Source organism: Arvicanthis niloticus, chromosome 3 (genome assembly GCF_011762505.2).
Source record: "Arvicanthis niloticus isolate mArvNil1 chromosome 3, mArvNil1.pat.X, whole genome shotgun sequence".
NCBI classification, from domain to species: Eukaryota; Metazoa; Chordata; class Mammalia; order Rodentia; family Muridae; genus Arvicanthis; species Arvicanthis niloticus.
Window position 1 is genome coordinate 69,957,649 of NC_047660.1, and position 13,556 is coordinate 69,971,204.

The 13,556-nt window shown below is 37.7% G+C and overlaps 1 protein-coding gene across 41 annotated transcripts in view; it reads right to left on the bottom strand.

The window, feature by feature from the left end:
• Ktn1 (kinectin 1) overlaps positions 1 to 13,556 on the bottom strand; it is a 137,708-nt gene that overhangs the window by 53,355 nt on the left and 70,797 nt on the right. For all 41 annotated transcript variants that reach the window (XM_076931151.1, XM_076931158.1, XM_076931159.1 and 38 more), the window contains 4 exons: positions 11,041 to 11,178; positions 8,569 to 8,736; positions 5,759 to 5,889; positions 1,758 to 1,874 (listed from right to left, as the gene is read on the bottom strand). In XM_076931151.1, coding sequence (XP_076787266.1) covers positions 1,758 to 1,874; positions 5,759 to 5,889; positions 8,569 to 8,736; positions 11,041 to 11,178 — 554 coding nt within the window. The remainder of the gene's footprint in view (positions 1 to 1,757; positions 1,875 to 5,758; positions 5,890 to 8,568; positions 8,737 to 11,040; positions 11,179 to 13,556) is intronic.

Consider the following 13,556-nt stretch of genomic DNA (forward strand, 5'->3'; position numbering starts at 1 on the left):
AGGCTGTGAGCCTAAAATAATCTACATACTAATGTCATTATAAGAAAAAATATTTTAAGGCAGATCAGTGATCATTTCTTACTCTCCTTTAGAGTTCAGTAAAAAGACTGGGAGAAGTGTTAGAATAGGAACCAAGACAGGCCTGTCTTTTAGAGGAAGAGACACAGGATGTCTATAGCAGAAAATAAGTTTAAAAATGGCTAAGTTAGAAAGCAAAGCTTTATTATCTTTCTAATTCAAATATTAAAAGATATAAACTCTGAGAACAAATATCCAAGCAAATGAAAACAAGCAATTTTGGTTATCAGAAGGTATGAATACATCCCTGCTTTAAGAAACTGTGACAAAACTGAAGCTTTTATGTAATTTATGAATTTATATACTTATGTTTCATATTTTAGACTTATATTTGAAAGCTATTATACTGACATACAATACACTTAGCAGTTATTTTTAAAGAATTACACTAAATGTATTTTTACAAAAGTGCCATACTAAAGACAGTTATGTTGGCAATCATCTCTAACCCCAGCACTTGAAGGGGCAATGAGGGGATCAGGAGTGTGATGAGGTCATTCTCTGCCACACAGCCAGCTTTAGATAGCCTGCAATGCCGACAACTCTTCCAAAACTACAAGGAAAAAAAGCACTGACTTTATTTAACTCCATATAAAATATGGTTTAAAAAAATGAGCCAGGCAGTGGTGGCGCACGCCTTTAATCCCAGCACTTGGGAGGAGGCAGAGGCAGGCGGACTTCTAAGTTTGAGGCCAGCCTGGTCTAAAGAGTGATCTCCAGGACAGCCAGGGCTACACAGAGAAACCCTGTCTCGAGAACCATTAAATAAATAAATAAATAAATAAATAAAGTGAATTTTATTTTGAAAATAAGTCAGTCAGATTTATTTTTATGCAGCTATTTCACTTAGTTACCAAGAATACACACCCAGAGTACAGGACACTGACGCTTGAGTTGAAGCAGTAAAGAGCCACTGAAGGGTATGCTCACAACAAAACATCAAAAAGCAACAACCTTTTTTTTTTTTGTTTTAAACTTCAAAAAACAGTATTAAATGATATTCACATCAAAATATATTAAAGTTAATTATAAGGAAGCAGGCTTATAGCATGTTTGTGCTTGCACTGACTTTTCTTATGAGTCACGCTCACAAAAGATGTATACTGAGAGCCATTCATCCCTGTGGGGTGGTGATGAGACTGCACACGTTTATCTATACCACTCTATCTAATGAAGGAGACACATTCTCTCTAGAGTTCCACTTCTGTCCTCTCAAGTCAACACAGATATTTTTTAAAAAGGTTTGTTTGAGGTTAGATTTTTACCACTCAGACTAAAACATCTAAGATTTTAAAGAAGCAGAATTTAAAAGTACAAATATTTATCACAAGGCTTTCCATACATAAGTAATAAAAGCTTCACGTGAATCACATAATTGGATATTATGCTTCTCAGAAGAACAGATCCACGTCACATCCATTTAAATTCTTGTGTTCTAAGCACAATGGTTTTGCTATTCTGATTAAACTAATAAATATTTTTATTTTATTTGTTATATCATGAATGGCAGAAGTATAGAACTAACACTTATAAGCCCAAAAGTCTTCCATATAAAAATCCTAAAAGAAAATTGTTTTTACTCTATATAAATGTAAATAAATTAAGGCACATGGTGCTTCTTAAGCCTCTCACTGCTTCCGACTCGGGAAGCACATCCCTGAACCTAAGAGTGTCTTCACCTGAGTCAACTGCTTACAGCGCTCCTTGGTGGCAGCAGCATCTTCCTTCATGGCAGTGAGCAGCCTCTCCTTCTCCTGAAGCTGATGCAGAAGACCACTCAATTCTCCTTTATTGGACTGTGATTGAGAAATCAGGATGGAATGAGTAAGTTAAAATGACCCAATGAAACTGTGAGCGTGAAACAGCTACCATAAAGAGCCTGTGGTCAATGGAAGTACCACATCTAAAATAAAATGACTGCCCCACACTAGTCAAATAAAATCAAATAAGTCACTTCGACAGTAAATATTCCAAAGTTAGTAGGATACAAAGCAGCATACTTTAACAAAGTATAGAACTAACACTTATAAGCCCAAAACTCAAAACAAGTAATTTCCCTCCTTACTTTTCCAAAAATTAAGAGACTATGAAATCACATGACCTCTCACCAAGAAGCAGCCACATGTAATCTCAAAGCACAGTACAGGGAAGACCAACAGAGCAGTGACAATCAAACATGGTGCTCAACACCTCTGTCACAACATGCCAAGACGCCAGTTCTCTGAGGTCAGCAAGCACCATTCCCAAATGAAAAACACAAAACAAAACACAACCAACAAAACCACAATGTCCCATTTGATGTGAGAAACAAGTGCAGTTTCAGGCAAGAACTCTCTTGGAAGACAGTCTTAAAAGCTATATGAAGGAAAAGAGAAATGAATTGGACCAACTTTACTATTCTAAGAACACCGCAAGCAGGGGTTGGGGAAGGGAGGAGCAATGTGGGAGACCCAAATGGAACAGAGGCCTCACTGCCAGAACAGCACCAAAGATGACATTGGACAAATCCACTGTTCCCCACCCAGCACAAAGACTGTACAAGGAAGGAGAGCTCACTGATATCCACACAGGACACATCAGGACAATTCACTTCCCCTCTCCTCCATCCTCTTCCACCCTCTGTCCACGGCAGCCTTTCTATGTGCTGTACATTCCCTGTTACTCCTGCCTGCCTCAGAGTTCATTGCCAGTCTTGTTTTTGTTTTGTTTTGGTTTTTTCTTTGTTTTTGGTTTTTTTTAATCTGCCTCTGTACTTTTAGTATTGGCTCTGTGGGTACCCGGTGGCCCAGGCCTTGGCTGTCCCACCATCCTTCTTTAAACTTGTTGACCACAACTGTGTTTCCTTGAGTTTTCAAGTTTTCATGACAACTCTATCCAAGGTTTTGTCAGATTAAAATCCTGATTTTGCTGACTTTGAACTTGAATGACAGTTTAGTGAAGCTAACATTACTGCCTTCCATCAATGATGTGTTTACTGTTCTCCTCAGAAACAAAGCCTGAACTTCACATTCTTGCCATACAGTTTTATCAAACTGCTCTCACAATACAAGCAGTGTTTATCTGCAGCTTCCTCCTGCTGCCTGCACTGGCAGGCATGGGGGGGAGGGGGGCGTGGTTAGAAGGAGAGCTGACCTCAAGTGAATTACTACATTTTCTATAGTGTACTGAAAGACCTGAAATCGCTGTCAGGCAAACACTGGCTCTCCTTCGCCTGTCTTCATTACCTTTTACATCTTAGTCCTTTAAAAACATAGAATGTCTAAGTGAAGAAGGCATTAATTTTATTTCTTATTTACTTAACGCCAGTGTGTCCTTTCCTGTTTGTGTACAACTAGACCACCAGACAATGCTATTTTTATTTCCACTTGGAGTTTTACCAGCCCTAAATCAAATGCTACTCTTAATAACTATTTAACTTCTTCCTAGGCCTACCTTAACTAAAAACCAAAGAAATTCTGACTTCCCATTCAGTCTTCAAGGCTTCCAAAGTACCTCTATCCATAACATAACTATCTCCATAAGTCAGCAGCAGCATCCTTAATAAGAACATAAGACACTTAAAACAGTAGTTTTTAATTTTAAGAACAATTACAGCTAGGCAGTAATATTACCTCAAACCATTCATGTGCTACAAAACTTTCCCAAAACTCTACACCTAACTAAAAACTCTTCAGATACATTCACCTATCTATACTAAAGTGAACTAAAGAACAAACTGTTCAATCAAGAACACCAAGCTAGCTAGGCGGTGCTGTCACACACCTTTAATCCCAACACTCAGGAGGCAGAGGCAGGCAGAGCTCTGAGTGAGGCCAGCCTGGTCTACAGATCCGAGTTCCAGTACAGAGAAACCCTGTCTCAAAAAAAGCAATTTAAAACAAAGCAAAAACCATCAGAAAGTTCATTGCAATAGGGCAATCTGAGTTATAGTTAAAGTCACTTATATCTGCTGATTGCCTTCAAAACTTCACTTTTAAAAACCACAGTCCAGCTAGCATACCACAACACAAAATGTCAGACTTTCTGAGTGTACTGTTAACATACTTAGAAGTATGGCCAGGCTTTGAATGCTTCGACAAGAAAAAGTCCATAGTTTCTAATAAAACAGCTCTAAAATAATTAGTTATCAAGTAAGGCACACTTGAAAAAGTGATACTGGCAAGAAAGAGAAAGAAGAGACTTGTGCTTTAGAAGAACCAGAGAAGAGCTAGTTCTAGTAAAATGCAGTGAAGTTTAAGAAAGATGTCACTAAACACAGCTACAAAGGAAAAACTAATGAAAAGTGTACTAGCCTGCACACAGAGAAAAGCACTAACAGGGCTCTAACAGTAAGTAGATAACTGATCTACGGCCCGATGATCTCCTCACAGGCACACAGAAACCAGATGAGTGGTCTAAGGAAAATCCAAACCAGACTCACACTACTGCAGGTGACAGTGAGAACTCACACTAGAGTGGTCTTCAAGATAAAGTCCAACTGTGTTATAAACACACCTAAGTAGGTAGATGAGGACAGTATGTGTGTGTGTACCATGATTGAAAATAAAGAAAATTAAGTCAGGCATCTAACACTGAATACCAGATACCGGGTCATCTCTTATACAAGCTAACACTTACAAAGTTGGCACTTTTCTATATGACAAAGGATATGCAACAGTATATACAGTGAACATGAACCATAAAAGCATTAGTTGCACGGGGATTTGTTTTTGAGGTTATTATTTTACAAGTTTTTAACTTTGTTGTTTTTTGGGTTTTGGTAGGTTGGGGGGGGGTTGTTGGTTTTTGTTTTGTTTTTGTCAGACATTGAGGAGGGGAGTTATACATAAAGAGTGGTAGGGGTGGGGTCAGGGGTAGTCAAGCTAAGATATTATTTCTCAGGATAGCCATCAACCTTGGATTTTTTTTTTTTTTTTTTTTTTTTTTTTTTTTTTTTGCAGCATTTCTATTTGTTCTAAGGCTCACTACTTCAGCTAGGCTGGCTAGCTAGCAAATTAGTGAGCACCACAAATCCTTCCCAGGGCTCTTCCTGCCTCTATCTCCCCAGCACTGAGACTACAGGCACATGACACTGTACCTAGTATTTTACATGAGTCCCTGGAGATCAGAAACAAGACTACTAACCACTAAATGATGGTGACAAGCCATATACCCAGTGGCTGGTTCTAGGATCAAACTCAGACTCTCAGGTTTGTGTATCAAGAACTTTATGGACTAAAGTTATCTCCCCAGCCCAAAACCATGTATTCTTGCAAAGACACATCACATACAGAGAGAAACTCTAACCCTGGACAAAAGGTTGTAGGGTCTTTCCAATGTGCAATCTTTAATTACAAAGTATTTACTATCTGTTTATCAGCTGGTATTATTACTTCATCAAAACTTCTAGCTAAAGCAAAGCATGATCCAACTTAGTTAAGAGCCAAATGACTGCAAAACCATAAAAATCATTTTGCCTTTTTTGAACAATTAGCTTTTATCAGAGCAGCAGATGACTCAAAGACTGGTTGTCTAAGCAAGTTCATAAACTAGCATGAATATATATGAAATGACTAAAGCATTTCAGAACATACAGAAGTAGTTAAAGGGTATTAGGAACAGAAATATAAATATTATTATAGCATGCCTCACTTGGTAAACATAGAAATTGTTCACAACTATGCCAATCAAAACTGCTTACCTTCTTTAAAGCATCTTTTATCACACCAGATTTTTCCTTCAGCAGGTCTACAACACAAAGAGCCTCATCTTCAGAAAACATCATAGTCTTCAAGGATAGAAGGAAATCTTTAAATTTCACTTCAGCATTTTCTTAATTATAAACAAAAGGAGGGCAACGTTAGCATTAGAGACACAAGCAATAATTTGAACAAACAAACATAAAAAAAAAAAAAAAAAAAAAAAAAAAACCCTGACCCATAAAGTCAATAACCATAAGAAAACAGACTTTAGGTCAAGAAACAATAGTTACTTGTTTAGTTCCTCTTTAGTCAAGAGGAAAAAAACAATAATGCTTATCGTCTGTACCATGGGAAATTACATTGCCTACACGTTTTCCCAGACTGCAGGATACTAAACTACCAACATGCTCTTATGTTTTATTTTATTTGTTTGTTTGTTTGTTTGTTTGTGAGTAGAGCACACATGTCAGATGACAACTTGTCTAAGATGGTTTGCTCCTGAAATGAATCCCGAGGCTTGAATTCAGTCGCCCGGCTTAGCGGCAAGAGTCTCTAACCTCCTAAGGCATCTCACTAGCCGGGCCCTCACTCTTAAAATCATTTAAGCATTTAGTAAATGCTAACACCTGCACCAGGTGTAGTCACAATATCCTCATTTAACTATTAATCCAGACTGAGTAAACCAAACTCCACAGATGAGAACTAAGTCTAGGATAATTATAACAATGCAATCTACTTCTTAAAAGATCAAATATATAAAGCAGTTCTGACATTAAAATGCTGTATGAATAAAACATCTCTGAGCTTCACCTACTCTAATCCTCTTGGGCTCCCTAGAGAAGCTCCCTTTCTTCAAGGAACTTCTCCCCAGACCCAAAGCAGCCAGCCTAAGCCTTTCTCACATGTCAAGGTGCACTGCATGTTTTAAAAAAACAATCCTGGGCACATGTGGAATGAAGAGGTAAATAAAAACTCTGCCTTTCCTACTCAATTTTTAAAATAATTTATTTTATGTCTAATATTAGTGTTTTGCCTGCATGTGTGTGTGTGTGTGTGTGTGTGTGTGTGTGTGTATGAGGATAGCAGAAGCCTTGGAACTAGAGTTACAGACAAGTGGGAGCTGCCATGTGGGTGCTAGGAATTAAACCTGGGCCCTCTAAAAGAGTAGCCAGTGCTCTTTAAAAAACAAGTCATCTTTATAACCCCCCTTTACCCAATTTTAATATGAACTTAAAATTGCTCTTAAATATACATTGAGACAGTATCTCTTTATGTAGCCCCAGTTAGTATTGAACTTAGAAACCTCTTTCTCACTCTCCAGAGTATTATTAGTACAGGAATGTACCCAGCTAAAACAGTCTATTATAGGGACTAGAGAGATGACTCAGCAGTTAAAAGCACTGGCTACTCTTCCAAAGAACCAAGGTTCAATTCCCAACATCCACATGCAAGCTCAAAGTCATCTGGAACTCCAGTTATTGGAGATCACCTACCCTCTTCTGGCATTTACAAACTTCTATATCATAGTCTATCACTGAAGAAAGTCAGGAGAAAAGTTGCTTACTGGCTTTTTTACTGTAGCTTGTTCAGCCTGCTTTCTTAAACAATTCAGCCTTATCTGCCCAGGGTGTCACTGCCCACAGAAGGCTGGGCCTGCCCACATCTATCAAAAAGATACCCCACAGACTCCCCTACATACAGGACAGTCTGATGGAGGATGCATTTTCTCAACTGAGGGTCCTTCTTCCTAAATAAATTATGCTAGCTTGTGTCCAAAAAAAAAAAAAAACCTAACAGTACAGTGTCTAAAACAAACTTCAGTGTCTTTACAGTACATATAAAGTCCTCTACTCTTAGAGAAACAACAGTTTAATGACAGAAAATGATAAATGGTACTCTCTTATTATCATTCTTCAGCAAGTAAAGCATCAAAATAGTCTAGGATTATATTGTTAGGATGACTGATTTTTTTTTTTAATGCAGTTTCAGTTGTCTACTTTAGGTTTGGGGGGGGTTGTTTTTGTCTTTTTAATGTTAAATGAATTTTGGTTTAAGATTATGACAGAATTTTCAATAATTTCTGAAATGACCCTCAATGTAGTTCTATCATTTTGTATTACATTTTTATATGAAACAATATTTTCAGCACAGATTTTAAAAATCAAAATATCAATCAACTCAGAAAAAGATACAGATGTTCTGCAACACCTAATACTTAACATTTAATTCTTTATGTAAAAATAGACAAGTCTGGGCTGGAGAAATGGTTCAGAAATTAAGAGCATTGTCTCCTATTCTAAGGAATCAGGGCCCAGTTCCCAGCAACAACATAGCAGTTCACAACTGTCTGTAACTCCAAAGGATCCAAAACCTTCACCCAGAAACACATGCAGGCAAAACATCAAAGCACATAAAATTAAAAATAAATAAATCATTAAAAAGTTTAAAAACTAAATAAGCCCATCTATCTCATTAGAATACAAATTTCCTTATAACTTTAACAAATGGTAAAGTTATATGTATACTAAGGAGTTGTTTTGAAACAAATTCCTTTGATTTATTAACAATAAATGTTTTCTTGTCATACCAATTTTATATACCTACGATTGCATAAAAATTTCTCAAGCAAAAGATGGTCAAGTGTTTAAAAGTTAAGAAGCCCTGAACTATAGAACTACAGTAAGTCTTTCACCTCGAGGATACGCGTTGATCTTTTCCAATACATCAGTCTTATGAGAAAATGTGCACCAGGCCAAGACTCAAATCCATAATTTTAAAACATAACAGATCACAATATTTTGCATACTACCTTTGTCAGTTTCAATCTTCAGCTTTTTTGTTCCAGATTTCTGGATTCCTTCTACAGGATCAGGTTTAATCATATCAATAATTTCTCTCTTATCCATCACGAGATCTGAGTTGGCATTATCCAAAGGAATGTAAGTAGTTGCATGAAGAAGGGGTTCGTCCACCAAGACTGCAAATTAAGTGAGAACATTCTAATTATTCAGTTGTTTAAATGAAGTAATTAAACAATGTACAGGCACACTTAAATTTAATTACAAATGCAGTGAATCTAAAATCTCTTATTAGCTCAATTAGTTTCAAATTCCCACTTTACATTTAACATGATTTCTAAAGTATCAGTTTACTATTCTGAAATCACTCAAGTCATGTTAAATGGGTAGTGTAACTTCTCTAATAGTGCTGAAAACTTCTTCAATCTATCCTTTAGCTACCTAACTCTTGTTCAATCTATCTGAGGTTGTCTTCTGTTCTAAGATGAAATGTCAATATGCATCCCAGGATAATCCTGAACACAGATCATCATGCCCCAGTCTCCTGAAAGAAGAAATTACAGATGTGCTACAACACCACTCCATGTCTCTGTCTGAACAGAAGATAACCTGTTTCATTTCATTAGTACTCTTAGGAAGTCCATTTTTATTTATGATGATACTGAATTACCTCACAAGTGGCAGGAGGACTCTAAACTTCTGATTACCCAGGCACTCACCTCCATGTCTAGTTTCAGTAGTGCTGGGATTAAACCCACAGCTTTCTGTATGCTTTCCAGCCAACACATGTTCGTTTTAAATTCAGTCTCTTTCCTATGCTAGGTACAAATTCAGTCATTTTTGTTTCCAGTAGTTTCTCATTCCAATAGGTATGCCTTTAATTTTTACAGCACACCTTACTATGGTTATCAAGAACACAGGAAGGGCTGGATACAGTGGCACATGCCGTTAATCCCAGCACTCCAGAGGCAGAGACAAATGGATCTCTGAGTTTGAGGCCAACCTGATCTACATAGTGAGTTCCAGGAAAACAAAGGTTACACAGTCCTTATCTTCAAAAAAGGAAAAGAAATAGAAGGAAGCCTACAGATTTTGCTCCCAATTTTGTGTTTTTCTCCCAATGTGAGAAACTCTAATAAGAATCTGAACAAAAATATGTTGTTTAGAGATAACAAATATCTCTACTGAAATGAAAATCTCACTACATTCCTTTAAAACCAAACTTTCAGGCATGAGGATGCAGCCCGGTTGTTAATCTATTTACCTAGCATGCATAAGGCCCTGAATTTGATCTTCTACAGCCTTCTCCATAAGGAGATTTGCATTAATTCCTATGTCTTACTTAAAGTTAGTAAAGTTTAATTGTATCAAACATAGGCAGCTAATACTGTCTCATAGCTTGTCTGATAACTTGTCTGATACATCATAATTTTAATGGAAATAAAATTTCATCATTTCTCTTTCCAAATTTAGTTTTCTAGCTACTGAATAATATGACAGCCCAGTACTACTTGTGAAAGCATTGCTATTTAATCTCCATCAACTTAGAGTCAAGCTTTCCCTGGTAAATTCTGAGATATATCAGACTGTTTGTCACTTTTAACTGGATGCCTGCCATCAGCACATGCAAATGTAATATAGGAAAGAATAAGAAATGCAGGGTGATGCAGATCTAACATATGTGAATTATTTTCAACTGATATTTTAAAAGCATGAATATTACACATATTCTCTCATTTTTAAAATCTTAAAAACTTGAAAGTAGAAGCACAACCAAAAAGGGAAAGGAAGCAGACCAAGGGAATAAGGAGAGACATTAAGACAAGGAAGGATGGAATAGATATACATGATCAAAGAAACAAACATCTACATATAAATAGAAATGGAACTTCACAATGACCATGTCACATTAAAGCCCATTCCTGGAGCTGGAGCTGTAGTTCAGGTGGCAGAGTGCTCATCTAGCATGCTAAAAGCCCTGGGTTCGATCCTCAACACCACACAGAATCTGAACCAACAAGGCTTGGCGGCTCACACCTGTACAGAGCACCGGGGAGCTGGAGGCAGTGAAATCAGAAGTTCAGAGTCATCCTCAACTACATGGTGAGTTAGAAGACAGCCTGGGCATCCAGAGACAAAACACCAAAATGAGTAACTTTTTAAAAAAGTATTAGTGTGTCCAAGTAACAGGTTAGTAAATTATAATAAAATATGTTTGCAAATTTTTAAGTATAAATATTTGGGGAATACTTTTATTCTATATACATTGTACAAACTTATTTTTCAAAACTATGAATATTTACAAATATTCTGCCCTTTTAAAATTACAGAGTTAAACACAAGAGTTCTTAGCACATCTATTAAGCAGTGCAAGTGTAAGGTTGCAGAGAACTTTAGAGGTGAAGAGCATGTGGGGTCTCCAGAGCTGCTGCCCACACCTCTCTATAATCAGCATTTGTAAAACACACGTCTACACAGCTCACCGTTCTCTGTCTTCTGCTTCTTTGACAAGCCTTTCTTCTTCCCTGGTCCACCTTCTTGTTTAGTGTCTTGATTAAAAAGTAATACTTCTTGCTTTTTTGAAGGTGCCATCAGCATTTCCACCTTTTTATCTTGCTCATCTTTATTCAATATAAGTGGGACAAAAATTATCACAGCAAACAAACAATGAACACACCAGAAAAGAAATTAATAATCTCTAGAATGCTTTACTACAAAAAGTTTAGTCTTAGATTTAATCTCTGTCACTACAAACATCTCATCCCAGCTTCCTTACTCTACAATATCAAATCTTTAATGTACATGGCCCTTTTCTCTCATTTCAGAGCCATACCAGCCCACTGTATGGTCACCTGTCATTTTAAAGATAAAAACCTTCCCTACTGGTACAATTCCCACATCCCATATCCATTCCTTTCTATATGGACAAAAAAACATACTGGTACTTTCTTTTCTACAGACCACTAATTGCAGCCTAATTTTTATCCTGCCCACTCCAATAAAGGATTATTTCAAATTTGGCCCAAATTTTACTGCAATTAAAAAAATTTTTTCCAGCTGGGCATGATGGCACTTGAAGACAAGGGCAGGCGGATCTCTGTGAATATAAGGCGAGTCCCAAGCCAGTCAGGGCTCCTCAGAGAAACCTGTCGCAAAAGAACAATGGCAACAACAACCAGAACACTCAGCTCCATACTTTTCTTCACTCCTTTGGAGCTTCCTTTGTGGGCTGCTTTCAGGAGCACCACATGCTGGCATTTTTCACAGTCACTGACTTAATGACCAAGTCCCAGGAGGCTAAGCCTGCATTCCACCCGGCCCTCACACTGTACAGCACCTGGGCTGCTGTCTCTAAGAGTGCAATCACAAGGACCTGAAACAAACCGAAAGCACTCCCTTCTCTTTTCAGTCAGGCTCTCCAATGTCTCCTTGCCTTACAGCTGACAAACATGTCCTAATTGCTGATTGGAAAACGTTTGCTGAGGACCAGAGAACAAGCGTTTTAGCCTTTGCAGGCCACTACATGCTCTGCCACAACCATAAATGTTCACTATGGACCACTGTGAAAGCTAGTCACAGGAAATTTAGAAGTGACTGAGTGCAAAACTGTATGGTCACTGAAGTCTAATCGATAATTCCTACATTTCCCCAAGTATTATTATTCTTTGATCCTTCCCCAATTATTCTGTAAAACATATTCTTGGCAATACGAGTCAGGATGAGTTAGCTGAGACTGCAGTTTGCCAACTCTAATCTAACTTAGAACCGCAGTCTCCTTTGTTCTGATCTTCCTTTTATCCCCACACTGCTATGAGGCTGGTCTTGTCGTTCTTGTGCACCTCTCTGCCCTCCTTCCCCTTGGCACTGCCATATTCTGGCCCTGATTATCTCTGCAACACTGAACAGTCTTTCTGCCACATGAAAATGCCCCATGGAATCTGTTCTCATAAATTCTTCCCAAGAACACTTTCTAAGATAAAAATCTAATTAGAGGCTGGAGAGATGGCTCAGTAGGTATGAGCACTTTTTGCTCTTCTGTTCCCAGGACCCACATGGTGGCTCACAATCATTTGTAACTCTAGTTCCAGGAAATCTGACACCCTCTTCTAGCTTCTGAGGGCACCAGGAATGCAAGTGGTACACAGACAGACATGTAGGCAAATACTCATATTCATAAGCACATAAAAGATAAATCCTTAATTTTATAGAATTTTTAAAATATGTATATACTGTCTTGAAAAAAATCAAAAAAAATGTATATACATATATTATACATAAAAATCAAATGCAAACATCCCTCAAATCACCATTCCTCTACAGTAGACTACAGTATAGCCAGACACAGACAGACAGACCGATGAACCTGACTGTATTAACTTGACTAAAATCTCCAACAGTAACTAACCTAAGGCCCATTTCCTAACGGTGGTCTACAAGGACTATCATGACCTTTTCAGCTTTGTTCACTACACTCTTAACAATACTCTGGAGTCACATACCTCCCCTGAGTCCTAACAAATAGCTTTCTGTCCATGTAGGGCGAGACCCAGTATTTACTTGGTAAAGTGACTCAGCCCTAAAGACAACTTAGGCACGGCCTCCTCTGTAAGCCCTGTATCCATAAATTCCATGAATTACTATTGCTTTGGCTTCTGCATTTATATTATTTCTTCTATGTGTCTACATAAATCACATTTATCACTGGCCTACACATTCTCCTTTCTAAGGCATGCAGCATTCACTATTATTTTTCTGGTGGCATTATGTGATCATTGCTGCAAGCAAGTCTTTTAAGTCCAATGTAATCAATAACACTATAAATAAGGATACACAAAGGATTTCAGTCCCTTCATACAATGCCAACTCTCTGCAGCTCTACATATCACTTGTCATTTCTCAGAAACTTTCCACTGTACACTTGTCCTCTGACATCCATGAGGGAAATAGGTTCTAGAAAGCATCACTAATACCAAAACCTGAGACTGCTCAACTCCCTTAC